This window comes from Strongylocentrotus purpuratus, unplaced genomic scaffold (genome assembly GCF_000002235.5).
Source record: "Strongylocentrotus purpuratus isolate Spur 01 unplaced genomic scaffold, Spur_5.0 spur5_scaffold_9, whole genome shotgun sequence".
NCBI lineage: Eukaryota > Metazoa > Echinodermata > Echinoidea > Camarodonta > Strongylocentrotidae > Strongylocentrotus > Strongylocentrotus purpuratus.
The window spans coordinates 26,676,284-26,701,181 of record NW_022145615.1 but is presented as its reverse complement, the minus strand read 5'-3'; the positions used below and the strand labels follow the sequence as shown (position 1 = coordinate 26,701,181).

The 24,898-nt window shown below is 38.2% G+C and overlaps 2 protein-coding genes across 4 annotated transcripts; both read right to left on the bottom strand.

The window, feature by feature from the left end:
• Positions 1–4,764: 4,764 nt before the first annotated feature.
• On the bottom strand, positions 4,765–9,378 carry LOC115920597 (ubiquinone/menaquinone biosynthesis C-methyltransferase UbiE-like). Of its 2 annotated transcripts, none has more exons than XM_030976676.1 (5): positions 9,227–9,378; positions 8,062–8,256; positions 7,601–7,812; positions 6,633–6,755; positions 4,765–6,137 (listed from the first exon to the last, which is right to left on the bottom strand). In XM_030976676.1, exons 2-5 carry the CDS (start codon positions 8,250–8,252, stop codon positions 5,569–5,571), a joined length of 1,095 nt encoding a protein of 364 aa, XP_030832536.1. In that variant the 5' UTR covers positions 8,253–8,256; positions 9,227–9,378; the 3' UTR covers positions 4,765–5,568. The 2 variants fall into 2 exon arrangements, with proteins under 2 accessions (XP_030832536.1, XP_030832537.1); XM_030976677.1 differs by lacking the exon at positions 9,227–9,378 and adding an exon at positions 8,369–8,624.
• A 2,739-nt stretch (positions 9,379–12,117) lies between these two features.
• On the bottom strand, positions 12,118–24,614 carry LOC763009. 2 transcript variants are annotated; one of them, XM_030976675.1, is made up of 10 exons: positions 24,520–24,614; positions 24,131–24,383; positions 22,996–23,174; positions 22,151–22,264; positions 20,914–21,063; positions 19,095–19,321; positions 17,984–18,178; positions 17,506–17,717; positions 16,885–17,007; positions 12,118–14,377 (listed from the first exon to the last, which is right to left on the bottom strand). In XM_030976675.1, the coding sequence occupies exons 2-10, from the start codon at positions 24,336–24,338 to the stop codon at positions 13,809–13,811; spliced, it is 1,977 nt and encodes a 658-aa protein (XP_030832535.1). In that variant the 5' UTR covers positions 24,339–24,383; positions 24,520–24,614; the 3' UTR covers positions 12,118–13,808. The 2 variants fall into 2 exon arrangements, with proteins under 2 accessions (XP_030832535.1, XP_001198852.3); XM_001198852.4 differs by lacking the exon at positions 24,520–24,614 and having other exon boundaries at positions 24,131–24,492.
• Positions 24,615–24,898: the final 284 nt, after the last annotated feature.

Genomic DNA, 24,898 nt, shown 5'->3' with positions numbered 1-24,898 from the left:
TTCTCATTTCCCGTTGCAATTTTCTACCAGTCCATAGGCCTACATAGCCACGATATAAGGACTTCCTCTTAATGTTATCAAGTTGTACAGCATTTATGTACAAGCACGTAGCCAGGATTTCCTTTTAGGGGGGCGGCAGTGAGCACGCAAAGCGTGCGAATCACTTACAGAGCGCGCGTAGGGGGGTTGGTGCAGGGAGGGGGAGTTTCATCAAACTATAAGAGAAAGAAGACGATTCGTTGGACCGTTCTCGACTCTTAATCCTAATCTAAATTCAGTTTCTTTTGACGTTTCATTAGAGAAAGAAGACGATTCGTTGTACCGTCCTCGACTCTTAATCCTTTTTTTAATCAAGTTCCCCTTCCTCCGCGCGTAGCGCGGAAGCTCTGAAGTTTCATGAGATTATTAAAGAAAGAAGACGATTCGTTGTACCATTCTCGATCGACTCTTAATCCTTGTCTGAATTCAGTTCCCCCCCCCCCTCTCTCTCTCTCCCGCGCGAAGCGCGGAAGCTTTGACGTTTCATAAATTATTAGAGAAAGAAGACGATTTGTTGTACCGTTCTCGACTCTTAATCCTTATCTGAATTCAGTTCCCCCTCCCCTCCCACGCAAAGCGTGGAAGCTTTGACGTTTCATTAATTCATTAAAGAAAGAAGACGATTCGTTGTACCGTTTTCGACTCTTAATCCTTTTTCTTCCTACGTCCTCTTCCTTTCTTCTTTTTTTCTCTCTCTTTTTTTTTTGGCCGGCGTTTTAGGGGGGGGGATAAATAATGCAAGCTATAGGAAACCCGTTTACTTTCTAGATCTTCACTTTCAGACACTGTACGTTGAGTGAGTGACTGACTTATTTTTTTCTTTGGTAATAACAAGTTCAAGTTCAGTTTCAAGAACATGCATAACATGAGCATTGTCTACATCAAATAACCTACTACTTGCAATGGCCAAAATTAAACTGATTGAATCTTTGTGCAGCACAAAACACTTCCATTCGGTACAAGGCCGGTCTGCTAAATCAGACTTTTTACCAAAAGGATTGCAATCCCTATAAGTCGATTCGACAACTTACGGTCGTTATTTTCCCACAAAAAGACTTTTCCAAGCCCTTTCTTTTTGAGGAAAGTTCTAAATTCAGTATCATCTTTCAAATACCGATGACATTTTAATAACCATAGTGCCCTTTAGTAAGGCATTAATCCTCATTACCAGGTCCATCGCGGAGAGGACCTAAATCCGTCGGTCTTCTGGTTGCTAATTACTAACAAGCATTAATTTTATGCTTTTAGCAGTCAGGTAAAATAACCACCACTTAACTACAACTACTATTCTTTGGCCTGCAAAATGATGCGACATAGTACCTTTAAAGGAATATTTTTGGACCAAATAACTCGATATCAATAATAGCAGAAATCGAGAAAATACAAGAGATGTCACACAGATATACATATAGCACATATTTTCAGTTTAATGCACATAATATTACTATATCAAATCAATACAATACAATACAAAATAAATACCAACATTATATTTTGGTAGCAGTAACTTAATGCCACAGATAGTAAAATGAATATTTAAAAAACAGAACATGCATAATTTGTATCGTTTAATTTCGAGTTTAATGCAGTTTAAATTACAGATACAAAAGTAAAATCACATCATTATTCAGAATTATAGTACTGTTGGAAAATATGCTGTATTAAGCATGCATTTTGATCCAATTGTGTGAAATTACAGGCCAGGGTCACGGTCCCATTAGTTATATCTTGCTATGAATGTAATTGTGATGATTCGTTCTTCATTGAGCTAGAATTCTTAATCTCATATTCTTCAAGTGACTCTCATAATATATTTATGAACAATAACATAGCTAATCTGCACAAAGCACCTAGAGAGGAAGCCCATCTGCTCTAAATTAAGGGCTGTCACAAACATTGAAATATTTACTTCCTAGTATACCAGATACCCACAAAAGTGGAGAGTGGTCAACTTTGTTAAATGTTTTGCTAAGTTCATTAATGTCGAGACTGGAACTCATGAAATGTGAACAATGTGATCTAAATTAATCACGTATCCATGGGAATATGACATCTCTATGTACAATATACGTGCAATATTCATGATACTACTACTAGTACTCTGTTCTGTCACTATTTTATACAACATATAATAAGAAACAATGGTCGAATGTCTCTGACCCTAAGGCCACGTAACAAAACGTAACGAGTTTCTTGTCTGGACTAAAACAATAATGGAGGCAGCGCTTTACTATTTACTATTTTTTCTATTTTCTCCCAAGATGGCCACCGTATGATAAATATGGATTGTCAAGGTATATTTAAATAATGTATTGACATATATTGAGCTATTTGAGTATACTAATTCAATGTTACAAAACAAATGGTTTGTATAATTTTAGTCCACTTGCTAAGCAAGTTCAAAATCAGAAACAGTGAAACATGTACAATGTGTTCAGCTTAAATTAGCAATAGGAGCTATTCAAACAAAATGTACTACATCATAGCCTTTTTTCTTCTTCTTCTTCTTCTGAATAGTAAATACATGTAGTTAAAAAAAAGGGGGGCGGCGGATAAAAAAGGAGGCGGGTGGGGACGACAGTTTTTGTTATTTGGCCTAATATATTGTTGTAATTTACTAATTTTAACACCCTCCATGACCAACCTGTTTTATATGCCTATTGTACACTGTGGACCAATTACAAATATACTGTTTCATTGTTTTACTATGTACAATGCAATCCCATGTACTTTATTTATTTTGTTGGAAATGGAAATAAACGAAATGAAATGAAATGAAAAAAAAAATCCGCATCATCACCAAGTAGCACGATGCGGCGGGAGAGCGTCTTCCAAAATAGGGGGGGGGGGGGGGGGGGGTGCAACAACAAAAAAGGGTCACTTTCTGGAAAAAAGGGGCACCTAAAAAGGGAAACCTTAACAATAACATAAACCATCTTTTAGATATCGGTATATACCCTTACATCGTCATGATTATGATTACACTACCAGGGAAAATATCAATATGTGTTTCTTTCTTTACACGGTACATGTACAATATACTGCTTAATTAAACTTATACTTTGCAGTTGGGTGTGATGGTCTGAATATTAATTTTCGAGCGAGCGAAGCGATCGAGCAAAACTTTTACAGATTTGTGAGGTCCCAGTGCGAAAAAAATTACATCTTTTAAAGAAGACAAAAAACAAACCCAGATGAGTATTAAGTACAATCTAATGAAGAAAGACTGAAAAGTTCTTTTATAAGTAACATAATCGTACCATCTATAAATGCAAGCGAGTGTAGCGAGCGAGCTCTATCGAAAAAATAAAGAAAAAGGGGCTCTAAGTCGCCTTGAATTAGGGGTGCATGTTATGTAGAAAGGATAAGTAGGCACTTGTTCTATGTAAAAAAAAAAAAAAAAAAAAGCTTTTCAGGGTGTATCTGAAAGAGTAGGGGCACCGGGAGTGCCGCCTTTGGCATAATGGGCAAAAGTACTTGAAAAAAACCCCGGAAAATCATGTAATTTCAGCAATATTCATAAATCACTGGTATCGAATTACAAATAAACCACAAATTGATTTTATTTGGGGTCAACTGCCCCCCCCCCCCCATGTGTACGCCAGTGCTCACTCACGCTCAGAACACATGAGTGAAATCTCAACCAACTTGATGTGGGGTCGCTGTTATTAAGTAACACACTGATTAGAAATTAGCTAGATTAATCTTTAAAACAGAACAGGAACATTGAAAAGGTATAGTCTAGCTAATGTAGACTCTTCTCATTGGTAGCCTAAGAGGACACTTTTTTTTTTTTTTTTGGTATCGAAATTTGAAAATTTGACATTTTGCTCCGTTGGGGGGGGGGGGGGGGGGGTAAGGTCATCTTTTTGAGGTCAGCCATGGGAATATTTTTTTTTTTTTTTTTTTTTTAACAAAAAAAATCCCAAAGGGGGGGATGGGGGAGTTTTAGGGAAATTTAGAGGGGGGGGGGGGTTTACACACAAAAAAATACCAAAGGGGGGGGGGGGGGTTAACCTATGAAAGACAGCGAACGTCCCACGGAGGTAGAACCCCGATCAAAACCTTTTAAAAAAGAGCCCTTATCTCAGGCTTCGCCATTACCAAGACAAAGCAAAAAACCGATCGAGAAATCTTCGCCTAGTTCGAAACAGAAGCCAGAAAAGAAGTGGCCATTTCGCTCGAAGCAGAACGGGTAGAAGGAAATGCCGCTGTCTATTCCACTGAATGCAAACGATCAGAACAAAAGGGGAAGCTTTGGATGATGAAGCAAGTAATATGCAAGACCTTTACCAGATCAGACCAGACAATATAATACCTTACCCATGATGGCCAACAGGCCAAGAATAGGTTGGTTTGGAGGTGCGACTCAGATATTAGCCTGTAAGGTTTTCCATGATCTGATGGTGCCTCATGTTGTCTTTATTTCTACATTATCTGGACATGATCATTATGATCATTAAAATTTTGGAGAGAGATTTGTGCAGTTTGTGTACTTTGTTTTGTATAGCGCCTTGAGTAAGTTATTATTATTATTATTATTTTAAGCAAGGCTAACGTAAGATATTTAGATTCCTCATTTTCTGGTATGTTCCATTTGCAACACCCCAGCATTATCCTGTCCATGCAATATCCTACAAATACTGTGTGAACCAATGTGTTTATTCTGAGTACAGGTACATGCACCGGTAATTAAGTCGACAAACAAAAAATTTCCAAACTTAATTTAAGCTTTGAAAAAGGCAAGATTTTATTGAATTTTAGAAATGATATGCAGACCCTGTCTAAACGACACGGGAGAACAAGGAAATCATTCATGACAATACATTACTGAACTGACATTCAGATATGTGTAAATAATACTTATTGGTTCACAGATACATGTATAACCACCCATGTTGGTTTGTGTCGAGTGGTTGGTACACAATACATGAAATGCATCATAGCTTAGCATACACTAACTTAATTTAACATTTGATATCAATCATGGAATTAACTTAAAGCTTATCTGTACTAGTTTATAGGAGGGATTATACATTGGACAGGTGGTTATCTCATTAACTCGGCTCTCAATTAAAATTAGACAAAGAGGTTCATGGGGACCAATGGTCAATTTCAATGACATATAAATAATAATTGTATAATTGTTACAGATTGTTGTCATAAATGAAGTAAAATTAATACAAAGAGGAGCTTAAACACAGCTCTACCCACGAGGGCCCAATCAGTCTTATAAGTTATATCTGACTATCCTACTAAAGATTGCTAACAAGTATTCTAGAATAAAAAGTTTATAGTATTGCATGATATTATATGAGTACTGGTAGCATTGTAACACAGCTCCAGTCTACAGAAGGAAAAAAATATGGAGTCTTGACAATGCTAATAATACTAATCATAATAGTAACAATACTAATGATGATAATCATAATTCTGATAATAATAATCCTGATAATCATACTAATAATTAAAAATGAAAAAATATATCATTTATATGTGGCAGAAAAATAGATTCCTGTATCTCGGCCATCACTTCACTTTTTTCGAACACATGTAATGTGCTTGGCTACTGCCTAAAGGTTTAGTGATTGAATCCACTCGAAACCCTGCATCCTTGAGAAACTCTGTGGCTTTCTCTCGCCCCCAACATGTTCCTAACCCCACACTGCCCTCAAAGAACAGAGATATAGGCAGGCAATGGAATAGACTCATGCTATACAACATAGAGCAATAGTCATTTGAAGAATTCTCTGAGTGCTTGGTCTTGCAGTCTATATCTATCATGGAAAAGACACCATCTGGTTTGAGGATACGATTCAAAGCCAACAAAACATTGTCAGCATGCGCAAGATCATGGATGACATCAAATGTGTAGATGTAATCAATCGTATTGTTCCAATCATCAGGTATGCATGCAGCGTCCTCACAGACAAACTCTACGTTGGTAAGGCCCTTTTCCTTGGCCCGTTCTTTTCCATAGTTTATTGCCTCTTCTGAGAAGTCCAGTCCGACAACAGTGCTGTTTGGATAGTTCTCTGCAAAAACAAGAGAGGCCAATCCTCTCCCGCAACCCAGATCCAATATTCGGATACCAGACTCTGAATGACAGAGAAACAATGAAAGATCATATAATATATAATTACACACTGTTGAACATTACCCCCCCCCCCCCAAGATATCAAGAATCACTGATGGATTTTCTTTTCTTCTTCATACATGTAGCCTACAACGATTTAATGCAATAGGTGCGTTTGGCCAAAAACCTCTGTTTCATAATTCAAACTTACCGGTATACAAGTTGTAAGTAGATTCCAAACTTAGTACAAATACCTGATTTTGTTTTCTTTTTCTATTGATCCTTATAGCCTGGTTATACTGTCACCAATATATGCACACCCATTTTGTAGCATGCTAAGCTCAGGTGAAACCATCGGATAGTAATGTTAGCCTTACAATGCTGTTATAGGAGAAGGAAGAAGAATGGAGTGTGACGTATTAAAAAAAAATATCAGAAGTATCTAAGTAAATAAAATTCTAGTCAGAACATACAGTGTCATTTAATTTAATTTGTTCTTAAAGACAGTGTGACTTACTCATTCGTTCTTCTATTTGAGGCATGGACGGTATAAAATCTTGGACCAGATGTTGCAGAACCCATATACTGCTATGATTGGACATCACAGTATGAAAATCTGTGTATTCTGAGTATGGCAGTCCTGCAAAGACAAAAATGTGCAATTTCAATGGTTTCCAGCAAATCGGGTTAACAAAATTCCTGGATTTTTTCCCTGATAGAGTTCAAAATTCTAGGATCATTATTTAAAAATATTTCTAATCAGAAACTACTTCCAATCCAATCGTCCAGTAGTTATGCTGTTAAGATGCAAGGACAGCTAGGAATCCTAAATCATTTTTCCCCCTTTTTTTTTTGGGGGGGGGGGACATGAGTGACCCATGCCATGTGATGCAAAACTAAGATCTTAGGTTTCTGGAACCATTCATGTGGTCAAATCACTGTACCTAATTAATATTCACACTAACATTTAACCTAAAGCCCACAGCACACTTTACAATCCAACTATGTTCCCATTTTGGAAGAACGTGCAATATCAGTTGATACATTCAAAGATGTAAAATCTTGATGACCAAGGGTCGGAATACCGCCGGGGGGGGGGGGGGGTAATCACATATTAGCACATACGGGGGTGTGCCGCTCTAATGGGTCACCTTTTCACAAAAATGCCATTAAAAATGGGTCCGTTTTTTCAAAAAAAATTCAGGTGTTTGCCATGCAAACAACCAAAAACACACTAAATTTGAAAAATGGGTCTTTTGTGAAAATATCATTAATCATGGGTCCATCTTTTCAAAAAAATTCGGGTGTTTGCATGAGGGTAGAACAACACGTAGTATGAACAGCAAGTGTCATACATACTTGTGAGAACCTTTGGTTTACTTTGTAATGCGCTTACAAAGACCAACTGTGAAGAAAGATCATGTTTTTATCTTCCTTGAGTGGACGTTATAAACAGGTTTCACTGTACCGTGGACTTATATTTACCCAGTGGGCCATCTTTCTTGAGACAATCTAACAGCTTGTTGTAGACTGCACCATACATGGGTAACTCTGTGAGTGTGACTGCTAAATTACTGACACTACTACCAGACAGGAAGAAAGGTATACGATGAGGGGGAAGACTGTATTTCTCTGTCTCAGGGTTGATGTCGACGATGTCAGCTGAAACCATCACTCCAAGCCATTCTTTCACATACCTTAAATAAAGAAAAAGTGGACTCTGTTTGCAAATCTTAAATAAGTCATTCAGTGTACTTTAAAAACAGCATGTCTTGCAACATACTTTGAATGCCTTTTGTTTAATAAATTCCATCTCTTACATTTGATGGTATGTCAAGCATTTATACAGCATACAAATATAGAATTGTATGCATATTCAATTCCTTCGCACTAAGACTTGACATATTTGTTAGTGAGAGAATGGTGGATCACACCTAGATCACTACCTTTCCTTGAGGCCGGCTGTATCAGCAATCTCCTTGACAGTCCTCTCCTCATCCTTCAACTTAATAAGAGCATCAAAGAGACCTGATTGAATTCCTAGAGAGGTTGAAAGGGAGACAAACCCATGGATCACTAGGGTGCTGAATCTCTTCTCAAACTGTTCATGAGTCTCTTTCTCTCCTGCTTCAGCCATAATTCTGAAAAGAAAGAGAAGTACAAAGTGTATGATGATTATTGATGATAGGAATTGGATTGGATTGAAAGTGCTATAAAACAAAAAAATCTAATGTGGTAGATTTTAACTCTTACGATATTCACCCTAGTCGGCGGCAATAGACCAGTTCACGGTTAGCACATGTCCCAATTACCCCGAATATCCACAGATATCTCCAAAACGTGAAGGACCCACTTTATACATTCTGAAAAATCACTCCTGTAGCGATGGGTGCTACACTTATCCTTTGTTTCCTCTTTTCAAAGCATACTTCCACTCGTGTATCATGGAGTGCACTGCCGCTTGTTGTGCATATGAATAAAGATTAGACTCTACATAACTTTCATGAGCACGTTTTCAGTATTTTGTAATTCAAAATTTGTTCTGCAATGCCTTTATCTGCTCGTGCTCAGACTGCAACCGTGGTCTGGCTTATTAGGTTAACTTCAAAACACGCAAGTATGTGGTATGCAGCCTTGCAGGAAGGCTGCTGCATGGAGAGCCATTACAGACGTAAATAATCATATCAGATTGATAGTTGATACAGGTCTGTAAAAACTCAATACATACACACACACACACACACACATTGCATTATTCTAGCAAAAGAAACAGAACAGGCAAAATTACTTCAAAAATTCTAAAAAAATGCAGAAAGGTAGTGTGGTAGAAGTACAATAGCTGTATCACATAGTCTAGAGTAGATCGAGTCACAGATCCATTATCCTATTGCACATAACACAATAGTTACAACAAAATAGTGAGTTAGTGGGGCTGAAGATAAGATCCTGACCACGTGGCACAACAACAAAAGTTTGAAACAGTCCGTTATATAATTCCTCTGCTTTCTCGTCATGTAACGAATTCCTCTCATGGTACATGTATGAACTTGAAGCAAATTACATATATTGTTTGATCTGACAGCTAGAAGCTATAACAAGACATATACGTACCAACACGGGAGCAAGATCACGCTGCATGGGCGCAGCCTGCAAATACTTGGTTGGTTCCTATAAGCCTTGTCGCAGAGTAGCAGACTGTAAAATATCCCACTTTTATGCGGCAGATCTGCTGCAGATTGTTCTAGCTGTACGTGGCATACTGGAATGCGGCGAGTCTCACTGAAGGATGTCGATGGGGGGGGGGGGGGGGGGGGGGGTTTTGGGTGTTCAAACACCCCCCTTAATTGGCAAACAGGAGGTGTTTTAGGTGTTCAATCAACCCCCCCTTTGCAAAAAGGGGTGTTTTAGAATTTAAAAGCACCCTTTATATTATTTTTTTAAAATCTATGTCCCCTTAAAGGTAATACAAAGTTTTGGTATGGGGTCATGAATTTGGTTCAAATTAACATATTGGAAGCATATCCGATCCTACAATATTCAGTGATCGTTGTCGCGGTTGAAATCGAGTCTAAAGTGATGAAATTTTAAATGATAAACTCTTTATGTTGTATAGCTCCCTCTCATCAAGGTCAAGATATTAATTTAGCTATAAAACAATGTTATTTGACTAAAATCGACCAATTTGCTATTACCGTTTGGAATATATATATCACATCTGCATATTCTGAGATTTTCATGGTCGCAGCTACCATCGTATGGCCGTAGGCGCTATTTGAAATTTAACAAAATTTAGCACCGGTAAATTTGTATATTCAATTTTTCTCCAAAGCAGAAGTGTTTTAGGAGCTATTTTTTTAGTGCTTAACATACATCCATAGGGGCATCCAAATATATCAAAATTGTAAAGAATTACTATCCAGCCGATTTTCAAAATTTACCAAAACTTTGTAATACCTTTAATACCCCCGGCAAATAAAAAAAGAAGTAAAAAATGTTGTTTTTTGCTCATAAGGAGGGGGGGGGGGGCAGATGTTGAGTGGAAAAAAGGAGTGTTCTTCCCCCTCCCCCTCAATTTTTTTTATGTGTGTGATTTTTGATGACCCCCGGGCCCCCCCCCCACTCATTTTTCTTTTAATAAAAAATACAAAATAAATACATTTTGTTTTGTGTGTAAAAGGGTGACCCCCAAAAAAGTGACCTTACTCCCACCCCCCCCCCCCCCCCCCCCCCCTTATTCAGCGGCTGGCTGAGTCGTTGCGAAATCTTGGGACCCAAAACATAATTTAACAAGGGAAACGCTCTCGGCGGTCTCGCCTGCATTACGCAATTCGATATGATGAAAAATTGAGGTTGGAACATTATTTATAAGCAGGGTGGCCCATTAGCAGGCCCCCCAAAATGAAATCCTCTGAATATAATCAGAATTTTGAAGTGAATATTGACCAAGAATCATCAGAAGAATATTTACTATTAATTGTACCAGGATCGATAACTTGAATGAAATATGAACAAATTATTTTCTTAAAATTATTTATTAATTCTCATATTAAGTTGTGAAAACATAATTCAAGTCTACTGACCTAAAATGACCTTTGACCTTGTGACCTGGAATTTGTGTCATATGATTTGTGATACTTAATAACCCTTTGGTACAAGTTTCATCGAATTTGAACAATTTTCAGTTGAAAATATGCTAAAAATTCAAAATCTTGATGTTTATGCCACAACAAAGTCTAAGTTTGTTGACCTTAAATGACATTTGACCTTAACTTAGTGACCTGAAATTCTACTCACATGATTGGGGATACTTGATAACCTTATATAGTCCAAGTTTCATTGACTAAGAACTTATACTTTCAAAATTATATCAAAAATTAAAAACTTAACCTTAGGTTAAGTTTTCGACGATGATGCCACAACATAGTCCAAGTCTGTTGACCTGAAATGAACTTTGACCTTGACGTTGTGACCTGAAATTATACTCACATAATTGGGGATACTTGATAACCCTATAATCCAAGTTTCAATGACTAAGAACATACACTTTAAAAATTATATCAAAATTTCAAAAACTTAACCTTAGGTTAAGTTTTTGATGTTGACGCCGCCGTCACCGGAAAAGCGGCGCCTACGTATGGCTCTTACACCCCCCCCCCCCCCCCTTGAAATAATCCTTCGTACGTCACTGTTAACACCTGGTGATATACACGTGCGAAATCTGGGAATAGCGCGCGCGCATGATTGACTAAATAAAATGCCACGCCCCAAACAAAAATATAACAACAGACCTCTTACTATTTTTTGGAGAATCTCGATAATCAGCGCGAGTTTTATCCAAATGCCAGTGCTAGTTAGTAATTGTTGGGTCTACCATAAGATATTATGGAGCCTCTAGTTCACATCGAAATTCAATCGAAACTTGTATCCGGAATTGTATACATTAATTATCACATATTTTAAAATTTCCCCTTTTCTATATGACGTATATTTTTTTTCAATTTCTTTTTCCTTTTCAAAATCGCGCTGCAACTCACAATCCATCCTAAAACTTGCCAACTTCAACAATTTGTTTAAATTTACTGTTTTGTGACATATCGCCCATCACATGAAATTACCCAACTACCCATTTCACGATTTAGTAATTGTTGGTCTTCCTATTTTACATACCGTAGTTCATCCACCCCCTCACCATCTCTCTCTTTCTCTCTCGTGCGCTCTCTCTCTCTTTCTCAAAAATCTGATTAAATATCAAATGAATCAATTTCATTTGAAACACATGCATCTCTCCTTTCCCAATGTACTTTATTAACAGCCCATAAAACAGTTTATCAATAACCTTTAGAGTACATAATATCTGGACCACCAGTTAATTTCATCAAGTTGTATTATATTATTCAAAAATATTGTAGTAAAATATATTGTTATAGGAACATTCTAGGGGAAAGTAAATCAATATCATGAATAGTGGAAATCAAGAAAATACAAGAGACATCACTGAGAAATACTATAACACATATACTCTTTTAATGACATAATCATGAGTTGTATAATCACAGTACAGATATAATTGGTTGTTGTCATAAATGAAGTAAAATAGATACATAGAGGAACTTAAACACAGCTATACCTACCAGGTCCCAAGCAATCTTATAAGTTTTATTTCTTGTAATTCATTCCATCTGACTATCCTGTTAATGATCACTAACAAGCTTTCTAGAAAATAAGAAATGTATAACATTACGATGATTGCACAGTATATATTATATATGAGTAGCATTGTAACACAGCACCAGTCAGAACAAAATTAATATGGAGTCCTGATAATAATACTAATACTATCAATACTACTACTACTACTAAGAACGACATTTCTTTAGCAGAACAAAGTGCAGTCGCACACGTGGTCACTCACTTAAGCTTTACAAGCTAAAATGCCGGAAGACACTAAGAAAAAACTCATTCAGCCAGAGAATAATCAATGTGTGGAATGGTCTTCCAGGCAATGTTGTGGAGAGTACCACTATCAATTGTTTCAAATCTGGGCTTGAGAAATGGTGGAAAGATGCCCCAGATAAATATGATGACAACCCCAACCAAACGAAACCATGGATAGGAACAACAGTCTAAAGACTGAATAATCCTGGATCAAGTGAGTTACAAGTGAGTTACTACAACTAATACTGCATTTACTGCTATACTAATAGTAATGAAAGAAAGGTCAATAAGTTCACTCTTAGATGCTTTGCAGTTGATGGAAGGGTATTTTGTTCTGAAGGCAACAAAACAGCCCTTGTAGCAGCACAATAGTAAAACAAATGTAAATTAAAAACATCATAATATTCAAATAACCAATTACATAATTATATACTTCATGATCTGTATCAGCAACAAAGAAGGTGTTCAGTGACCAGCTTCAAAATATTGTATGTGAAAGCTGTCACCTCCTGCAACCGAACCCAGCACAGGCCATTGTTCAGCGTGCACAGAGGCCTGAGTGCACACCTAGGCCCAGCCACAGGAGGCAACAATCTCACATTACTACAGTAACAATTAAACTAGATGGAATGATGCCTCCTCTATAGAGCGATTTCACAAACCAAAACAGAAGCAATTTTTAAAATTGAAGTTTAATTGTAATTCATTAACAGGTTTTCAGAATATCGTGATTACAAGCTATTTTTGGTATAAATGTATGACCCTTTTATCTTTGCATAACCCTCAAATCTAATCAGTTCATTGGCTCTGCAAGATACATAAATGTCTTGAGTTTGATGGTAATCCGTCCGTCGGTTCTAATACACCTGTACTAATGCGATCACAAGCCATTTTTGTATATAATATGAGCCCCATGACCTCAAAATCTAATCAGTTCATTGGCTCAGCAAGATACATACATGTACTGCGTTTGATGCTAATTAATCTGTCCATCGGTTCTAATGTGATCACAAGCTATACAAGACCCCAAATCTGATCAATTATAATAGTTGGCTCTGCAAGATACATACATGACCTAAGTTTGGCAGGAATCCATCAATCGGTTCTTCAGATAACGGGATCACGAGAACAGGAAGTACGTATGTACGTATGCACGGACGGACAACCCGAAAACATAATGCCTTCGGCTACTTCGTAACGGAGGTATAAAAATAGATCATTTATATGGCAGAAAAATTTGATTTCTTTATCTCGCCCATCACTTCACTTTTTTGGTACACATGTAATGTGCTTCGTCAGTGCCGACAGGTTTAGTGATTGAATCCACTCGAAACCCTGCATCCTTGAGCAACTCTGTGGCTTTCTCTCGCCCCCAACATGTTCCTAACCCCACACTGCCCTCAAAGAACAGAGATATAGGCAAGCAATGGAAAAGACTCACGGTATACATCAAAGAACAAAGCGCATTCGAAGCATTCTCTGAGTGCTTGGTCTTGCAGTCCGTATCTATCATGGAAAAGACACCATCTGGTTTGAGGATACGATTCAATGCCAACAAAACCTTGTCAGCATGCGCAAGATCATGGATGACATCAAATGTGTAGATGTAATCAATCGTATTGTTCCAATCATCAGGTATGCATGCTGCATCCTCACAGACAAACTCTACATTGGTAAGGCCCTTTTCCTTGGCCCGTTCTTTTCCATAGTTTATTGCCTCTTCTGAGAAGTCCAGTCCGACAACAGTGCTGTTTGGATAGTTCTCTGCAAAAACAAGAGAGGCCAATCCTCTCCCGCAACCCAGATCCAATATTCGGATACCAGACTCTGAATGACACAAAAACAATGAAAGATCAAATATATATTTTTTAACAATCCACACTGTTGACATTACTCCCCCCCCCCCCTAAGTTAGCAAGAATCACTGATGGATTTTCTTTTCTTCATAATCCATACCGTACATGTAGCCTACAATGACTTAAAGCGGGACTGCACTACTTGTAGTTATAGCTTGCTCCCTCTATATAGAAAACCAGATGGAATTCGAGATGATGCCTCCGTCATAGAGCAATTTTACAAACCAAAACAGAAGAAATTTTTCGAATTCAAGTTCAATTGTAATCCATTAACAGGTTCTCAGAATATCATGATTACAAGCAATTTCTCATATACATATATGACCCTTTGATCTTTGACCTCATGACCCTAAAATCTACTCAGTTCATTGGCTCTGCAAGATGTCCTGAGTTAAATAGTAATCCATCTGTCAGTTCTAATGAGAATGCGTTCACAAGCTATTTTTGCATACATAATGAGCCCATGACCTTTGACCTTATGAACAAAGAATCTACTCAGTTTATTGGCTCTGCAAGTAACAAACATGACCTAATTTTGGCAGGAATCCATCAATCGGTTCTTGATCACAAGCTGTTTTTGCATACATAATGAGCCCTGTGACCTTTGACCTTTAACCTCGTGACCCCAAAATCTAATCAGTTCATTGGCTCTGCAAGATACATACATGACCAAAGTTTGGCAGGAATCCATCAATCGGTTCTTCAGATAACGCGATCACGAGCTGTTTTTGAATACCTAATGAGGCCTGTGACCTTTGACCTTATGAACAAAGAATCTACTCAGTTCATTGGCTCTGCAAGTAACATACATGACCTAATTTTGGCAGGAATCCATCAATCGGTTCTTGATCACAAGCTGTTTTTGCATACCTAATGAGGCCTGTGACCTTTGACCTTTGACCTTGTGACCCCAAAATCTAATCAGTTCATCGGCTCTGCAAGATACATACATGACCAAAGTTTGGCAGGAATCCATCAATCGGTTCTTCAGATAACGCAATCACGAGCTGTTTTTGCATACCTAATGAGGCCTGTGACCTTTGACCTTTGACCTCGTGGCCCCAAAATCTAATCAGTTCATCAGCTCTGCAAGATACATACATGACCAAAGTTTGGCAGGAATCCATCGATCGGTTTTTCAGATAACGCGATCACAAGAACGGACAGACGGACAACCCTAAAACATAATGCCTCCGGCTACTTCGTAACGGAGGCATAACAATGCCTAAGCAGTGCCCGTTTGTCCCCCATGATCCTCTTTTTCTTATGTTAATTGAGAGCTGAGTTGATGAGATAACCACCTGTCAGTGACCAGCAGGGTGGTCTAATCCTTCCTGGCCAAAGTGGTCGAAGTGGACTGGACTGTCAATCACAAGGTCTGCGGTTCAAGTCCCGCCGCAGCACTTATGTCCTTTAACAAGACATTGATCTACATTTGCCACACTCAACCCAGGTGATGTAAATTGGTACCTAGCAGGAATTAATTACTTTAAATGCTAGAGCGCCATAAATGGCAGGACAGCTAAAGCCAGGGTAATAATGTCCAAGTTTGGAAGCGCTTAGAGACTTAATTGTAATTAGTGCTATATAAAAGCCAAGTATCTTTATTTATTACGACTATAAGCTTAAAACTGTAGACAATTGGTCAGATGTCACTACCATTCTGAGCGAACTCATCTTTTCCTACTACCGTATAAAGAAACTTGCAATGCCCCAAATAATTTATTATTAATGCTCGTACGACTATTCAGGCCCCAATTTTTATGATTTGACATGTTTGAATATATCCATATCTAATGTTATTACAAATTCTTCCCAAATTAAATTGTAGTCAGAACATACAGTGTCGGTAGGCTTTACTTATTTTTTCTTTAAGCTACAGTCCCATATACGTCCCGGACCGTCCCGGACCATCCCGGACCCCATCCGGGGTGATCTGGGATTCGGTCCGTGTTGGCACCGGGGTGGTCCTGGATGGTCCTGGATGGTCCTGGATGGTCCTGGGCGGTCCGGGAGTCAACCCCGGATGTTTTTGACGGTCAAAAACTGCCGGGGTGGTCCGGGACGGTCCGGGACAATAGTTTGATCCGGGGTGATCCGTGTAGCCACCGTGCTGGGTCCGGGGTCATCCGTAGTGGCGCCGGGGCGGTCCGTGTTGATCCGTGGCAGTCCGGGAGTGAGTTATTGACCGCCCAGGACCATCCAGGACCATCCAGGACCATCCAGGACCACCCCGGTGCCAACACGGTGTCAACACGGACCGAATCCCGGATCATCCCGGATGGGGTCCGGGATGGTCCGGGACGGTCCGGGACGTATATGGGACTGTAGCTTAAAAGCATCACACTTTTTTGAACAAAACATCCCGGACCATCCCGGATCACCCCAGACCATGGTCCGGGATGGTCCGGAGTGGTCCGTGCTCGTCCGTGCTGGTCCGGCTTTATATGGGACTGGGGCTTTAGATCAGTGACTTACTCATTTGTTCTTCTATTTGAGGCATGGACGGTATAAAATCTTGAACCAGATGATGCAGAACCCATCTACCGCTAAGATTGGACATCATGGCATGAAAATCTGTGTATTCCGAGTATGAAAGTCCTGTAAAGACAAAAATGTGCAAAATTCCTGGATTTTTTTCTTCTTGATGGATTTACAAAATTCCAGGAGCATTATTTAAACATATTTTTAGTGTGAAACTGCTTCAAATACAGTCATCCAGTAGTTATGCGGTTTAGACACAAGATAATAATCTAATAAAACACACCAAATTGAATTTTTCCTAATCCCCCCATGATTTGAGTGATTTTTTTTCCCCCTTAAATTTCCCGGACTAGAATCATTGATGCAGTGAGAAGCGTATGGAACCAAATACCGTGGACTTGCCCTCCATTCGAGGGTTGAACAACACCTAGTATGAAGAGCAAGTGTGATACGTACTTTTGAGAAATTTTGGTCTACTCAGGAATGTGCTCACAAAAGACCGCCTGCCTAAAAACTTAGATTAAAAATATTTAGAAAAATCATATTTCTTTTTTTCCTTGAGAGGTCACTACAGGTTTCACTATACCATGGACTTGCTCAGTAATATATACTTACCCTGTGGGCCATCTTTCTTGAGACAATCTAACAGCTTTTTGTAGAGTCCACCAAACGTGGGTAACTCCGTGAGTAAGACTCCTAAATCACTGACACTGCTACCAGGCTGGAAGAATGGTATACGGTGAGGGGGAAGACTGTATTTCTCTGTCTCAGGGTTGATGTCGACGATGTCAGCTGCAACCATCACTCCAAGCCATTCTTGCACATACCTTAAATGAAGAAAAAGTGGACTCTTGTTTGCAAATTCTATATAAATCATTCACAATGTACTTTTTGGAAGAACATGTATTCCGACATATTTTGAATGCATTTGTTGTTGTTTAATAAATTCCACCTCTTACAGTTAATATTATGTCAAGCAAATATACATTTCATATTTGGTAACAGTGCTTCATTTTGGGGGATTGCATGTGTCCTGGCAAATGAGATTGAGGCAAATGACAGAGAGAACTTATATTGGATCAAACCTGTATACCTTTCCTTGAGGCCGGCTGTATCAGCAATCTCCTTGACAGTCCTCTCCTCATCCTTCAGCTTTATAAGAGCTTCAAAGAGACCCGATTGAATTCCTAGAGAGGTTGAAAGGGAGACAAACCCATGGATTACTAGGGTGCTGAATCTCTTCTCAAACTGATCATGAGTCTCTTTCTCCCCTGCTTCAGCCATAATTCTGAAAAGAAAGAGAAGTACATATGATGATGATTATTGATGATGATAGGTTCTGCATTGGATTCAAAGTGCTATGAAACCAAAAAAATCTAATGTATAGATTCTAAGGGTACACAAAACTTTCCTGTATGGTCCAAATTCAGATTCAAGCTCTAACAAGGGAAACGCTCTCGGCGGTCTCGCCTCCATCACGCAATTCGATATGATGAAAATTTGAGGTTGGAACATTATTTATAGGCAGGGTGGCCCATTTGTCTCCCATCAATTACAAGTTATTGCATTATATAAAAATTACTTTATTATTATTATTATTATTGTACCTGTTCCAAGCTGCATTTTACGTGTTCCGAAATTTCCATCCTCTGTATTATATGGTTCCGAGTTCTGACTTTACAAACTTGCATCAATCGAGTTATAATTGCATTGTACCTGTTCCAAGCTGCATTTTACATGTTTCAAAATTTCTATCCGATTTGGGGGGATTGTATTATTTTGCCTACACACTCCCATCATTCAAGTTATGGCATTGTACATGTTCCAAGCTGCATTTTACGTGTTCCAAAATTTCTATCTTTGGGTGATTGTATTGTTTTGACTACACACTTGCATCAATCAAGTTATTGCATTGTACCTGTTCCAAGCTGCATCTCTTAAACCCATACTATCGGGTATATTAGTTTTGAATGTGACCATCAAACACTGAATAAAAGTAAGTGCTATTGACATAATAATACTACCTGGGTACTGCATGCAGTGATGACTTCATCACTCAAAGAAGCAAAGTCAAATAACTTAGTTTTTCATGTACATGTTCCAGAGATACAGATTAGGTTCAAAATCAGTGATATCCAGTTATCTTTGGTTACATTCCAATTAACATATCTTGAACCTATTAGGCAATTAGAGATTTACATTACCTTAGCTGCATTCTTGCAGCATACATACGCTGCCGAATGGTATTATCCGACGGATAGAATGCTGTATCCGTTATTGAGGGCCTCTTTTCTACATCTGGGAACAGGACAGTGTGTAGGTGGGCTCTTAGGTGTCGCTTCATCTCGTTCAAGTTAGTGACGCCATGACCAACCAGGTCCACAAGTTTAGTGGACACAGTCTTGTGCATTGGGTTCATAAACCCCGTCAGCTATTAAGTAAGATAGAACATTGGTAAATTTCAAATGAATGTATATACATTGAGTTATATTGATGTTTCAATTCATGTTTTGTTTTTATGTTTTATGTTATTGTTTGTATCATTGTGGAGGGCTCCGTTGGAAAGCAATTTTTTTAAACTGAATCGGACTACCCTCCACTGTTTTATCAATTGTAATAAATAAAACATGAATAAATAAAATAATAAATAAATGTACAAATAGGAATTATTCAATTTCAACCATTCATCTAGTGGCAATCATTTTATATTGTACAAATTGCAGCTTTTTTTACGTAAATGAAACCATGTACAAGTCTAGATGTTTGTCTTTTTTTCTTTCCTTCAGGGATTGCTCTTAAAGTGCCGGTTCAAAGATAATCACAAATATGTCAAATAATGTATCACAAGAAACTGGTAAGCTAACAGATGGCCATCGTACAAGTCTTAGGTCAACTACATATCGGGTGATTTGTAAAAATACAAATAAAACCACCTCCATAGCAGCTGGGATATACGAGAGATTCGCCGGAAAAACAACAATGTTTTAATGACGTCACTATATGGACCAACACTGCCCAAGCAGACGACATCCCATAAAGAATGAATTGCAATGCTATTATTTCTCAAATTATAAAGAGTTTAGTGTATATAAATGTGATGGAATTTTACACCATTCAAAAGGGGATATGAAACCTATTCTGAAAACTGAATTCTTTTGTTTGTAAATACACAGGATAGGGGTTAATGAACAAGCAAAGAAACCACACTTTCAAATGTTAAAACTCCCGGAACGATAGCATGGACGGCATTTGTCCCTCTTGAAACACCGAACATACCGCGGTGTATGCAGCTGAAAAAAAGAGACAGATTTCTTTATTTCTTTAATCACTGCATTTTTTCATCAAAATAATACCATGCACAGGTTTAGAGAGAGGCAATAGATTAAACATTTAGCTTGATGGTAGTGAATTAATAGAAATAACTGAGGAGAAGATGACAAAACAGGCACGGAAATGTGAGAGATGTCATGGGACGTCATGGGACGTCATTGGACATCGTCTGCTTGTGCCAATCATGTTCAACATGTGACGTCACACATCTCAGCAGCGATCAGAGAGCTTTACAGGTGCTATGCTGGGGCTGTATTTAAGTGTTTTGTAGTTGACAATAATCATTACTTCAAATGTTTCCAAGCATTGAATTTTGAGACCCTTGTCCAATCAAAGCTTCACCTTTGCAGTAATGACAATAAAGTTAGTTTTTAAAGTCAATGAACCTTCTCTTTAAAATGTGTGTGCCAATGAGTCTTGCAAGGTAGTTTCTGACGGTTGACTGCTCGTAGAAGTATCTTCCTAGAGTTATCTATTGGAAAACACCTTTGCATAGGCGATAGGTAATGATAGCTGGCCAATGCATATCTTAAAGGTGTAAAGAGGTGCTCAACATTAACAAGAAATTTTACACACAGGACTCACACAGGTGTGTGTTAGATTTTTAAACAAAATATTCATGTAGACAAGAAGATACAATAAGGCATACATACATGTAATTAATATTTTAGGTTGGTTGCATGCAAAAGATACCTTTCCAAGTGTATGCACACTCTGGTGATCAGTCTTGCTGGGTAGCCGGATGTAAATGCGTCGCTCAAAATTGAACTTATCCCCATTTCTCAGATCTGCTCGGATATGGTCTGATATGGCCCTCTTTGACATCCCAGAGTCGTCATTAGTCTATTAGTTATTCAGGACAAGAACAAACAAAATTTCTTTGTTACCATAGTTCCAAATGGAAGGCTAAAAATTTAACCCTAAAAAAGTGGGGGGGGGGGGGGGGGGGGCAAAATCCGCCACCCTTAGACGTTTCGCAGGGCCCCAACACGCAAAGCAGTTGATGCAGTGTTTTATGACTAATTAGCATAATTAAAAATAAATTGAAATCATTTTGGAGCAATTAACTATACAGTTTTGTAGATTAAGTTGTGGATGGATGATGCACGTGCCGATTTTGGCGTGATTGCATCGTCGATGGCCAAGATTTCAGGGACGGGGCGGAATCTACCACCTTCCTCCAGATAATGCATAGCCAAAAAAACCAGTCTGATTACTAGGGTTAAACTAAAACATGTTCAATGTACGATAAGGACAACCTACAGAAGATTGAAGGGAATTGGTCAAAATTACAACAATAAAAACACTTTTGTGACAAATAAACTACGCAATTCGATATGATAAAAAATTGAGGTTGGAACATTATTTATAGGCAGGGTGGCCCATTAGCAGGCCCCACAAAATGAAATCCTCTGAATATAATCAGCATTTTTAAGTGAATTTTGATTAAGAATCATGAACAAATAACAAAAATTGATTGATTCATTTTCATATTAAGTTGTGAAAACATAATCCAAGTCTATTGACCTAAAATGACCTTTGACCTTGTGACCTGGAATTTGTGTCATATGATCTGTGATACTTAATAAAGATTGGGTACAAGTTTCATGGAATTTGAACAAACACTTTTGAAAATATGCTAAAAATTCAAAATCTTGATGTTGATGCCACAAAAAAAGTCTAAGTTTGTTGACCTAAAATGACCTTTGACCTTAACTTAGTGACCTGAATTCTACTCATGTGATTGGGGATACTTGATTATTAAACCTATAGTCCAAGTTTCATTGACTAAGAACTCATACTTTCAAAATTATATCAAACCTTAGGTTAAATTTTCGATAAACTCCCTATATAATGTGAAATAAAAAGTGTATTTTCTACAATTTAATTGCTGCTTAGTATACTTTTTATACATCGATGTTATACATACATCATAGTCTGTGAAGCGGATAACTTCCTTCATTTCTATCATTGCAGGACAGCCCTTTTTCTTTGAACCCTGCAGACGTCTGTATTTTCTCTTTCTGGGCAGAGGATGGTCTTCCTATATATAATAAATGGACATTTAAAATAACGTCACAATGGCATTTTGAAAAATATATCTAAAATTGGGCACAAAAACCCAAGGTTGATCACATAAAAATGAACGACTCGGATGTTTCCATGTACTACATGAAGGTGTGGCATTTTGCAATCTTGATGTGGAGCAAATATCCTTATAACACTGAAGTGGCACATTAAAGAGAGCATCAAAGATTGGCAATCTGAAATTATGAAAATATAAGCTAAAATCATTTATATAATTCTTCACCACACACAAAGCAAGTTTGAATAAAATCCTTACAAGGTTTCCCAATATACAGAGGGAAATAATGATAACAGAAAAGCATTTCACCCTGTATAACCTTCTATTCAATACAATTAATTTTGACATCTTTTCAAAGAATTAATTATATAATGTGACACTTTTAGTATATTTCATATTATGTTCTAATTTTGTCAATTATGTGAATTCTTTTTTGTGAAAATGTGAAACAAATAAACCTGAAACTTGACCTGGAAACTTGACTGCAGGAAAGACTGCGTTTTCCAGTACATCTGGTAATAAGGTAATAACAAGGGAAAAAAATATTCATGGGGCTGGAGTAGGCCTTTATAAGCCCACCTACATGGAGACCAGTAGGTAAGAAGTGCTGTATTTAAGACCTATCCAAACCTCCTTTTTTTTACTTCTATTTTACAAGATCACAAGAGCACATACTAATAGAGTCTAACCTTCATTGCTTTCTCTGCCAACTCTTCATTTTTTCTTTTAGCAGCTTGATTTTTGTCCTTCCCATACATGCAACGTAGGCTGTATCGAGAAACGATGGCAAAGGGAACACTGTCAGCAGACACCACGTTGTCTTTTATGTCCGAGAACCTGACCCTTGGCATATGAATCAGCTTACCATCTGGATAAATAAACAAAAAATAGAATTTAGGTTTGATACACAATTTACCATCTGAAAGAAATAAACATAATAAGTAGAATGTTGATACACAATTTTCGTAAGGTGAGTTAGCATTAACATGTGTTTCTTCTCCATTCCAAAATAGCTCAATACAATTTATCCTCTGAAGGGCAGTATTAAAACACATTTCTTAAAAGAAGATGCATGCACAACTTATTTCAATGGCAACAGGAAAAATAGAATAACCTAAAAAGGCTAAAATGGAGGGAGTTTTCAACCGTCTTAATTACCAATCTTACCTCTCTAATCTTATATATTAAATATCATTTTTAACGACCTTAAACTAGGCCCGAGTCAAAACGTTTAACCAACTGTTAAACGACTGCATTCATCAAAACCGTTCAGCATTTCTCGCTCCGTTTAACCATTATTTTTGTGCAGTTTGTTACATGTGTTTTGTTTTTGTTTTTGAGACTTCATTGCCGATACGGAACTCCTAAATTAATAATTATTGACGAGACTTCATTGCCGATACGGACAACAAAGTCTTGCCAATAATATTGTGTTTCAATCTCCGTCGGGGCAACAAAACCTTGCAGATAAGTATCGTTTTTTGATCTCCGTCGGGGCAACAAAACCTTGCCGATAATTATTGTTTAAAGATCTCCGTCGGGGCAACAAAACCTTGCTGATAATTATTGTTTTTAGATCTCCGTCGGGGCAACAAAACCTTGCTTGCAGATAATTATTGTTTTTAGATCTCCGCCGGGGCAACAAAACCTTGCCGATAATTATTGTTTTAAGATCTCTGTCGGGGCAACAAAACCTTGTAGGCCTACTATTAAATACTGCAGCAAGTTTTATAGGCCTAGATCTATTCTAGACTCTAGTCTACGTCTAGAGTCTATACCAGTGTACTATACGGTAGACTATACCACATGATGATAGCTACGTACCTGGGTTCTGCAGATGAAGGATCCCATTCCCAAACCCTTTTCCTTTTCGGTCACCAACAAATGTAATGCATTCGGCAACCTGCAGTTGTTCCTTGACATCTTCTGCCTCGTCGGTATTGCTAACCCAACCTCTAAGGTGTTCTTCTTCCTCGGTAGATCCCCCAGGCTCATGGACGGGGGTCCAGACTTGAGTCCATGTGGCAGCCATCGCGTCGGCAATGGTTCAGTCAGCCTCGATCTCGGCGGCGCGATGCTAATGTTTACGTACCATGTGCCCATGTGCGAAGGTTAATTAAAGAAACATGAAACATTGATGCGCACTGTGCTGGTAATCTAGACAGAAATAGACTAACCGTCTGATATGAGTCATTTCTTTAATAAAAACTGACATTTGTTGACATTTCCCATAGAGGCGGACAGCTAGATGAGCCAGACGCAATCTCAGCGGAACAACCGTCGATATCAGAGACTGAAGCTTTTGTTCTACAGGGCCTGGGCAGCGTTTCTCGAAACCGTCATATAACTACAAGTTCACCGACATCCCATTGAAACGCGTGTTAAACTTATTACACGCGTTTCAATGGGATGTCGGTGAACTTGTAGTTATGACGGTTTCGAGAAGCGCTGGCCTGCGCTGCTGGTAATCGTGTTTCTTCTATCTAGTTTGGGAAAAGCGCGCGCATTGTTATGATCGACTAAATCAAATACCACGCCCCCATTTACAAAAACATCAACAAACCTCTCACTATTTTGGAGAATCTCGATAAT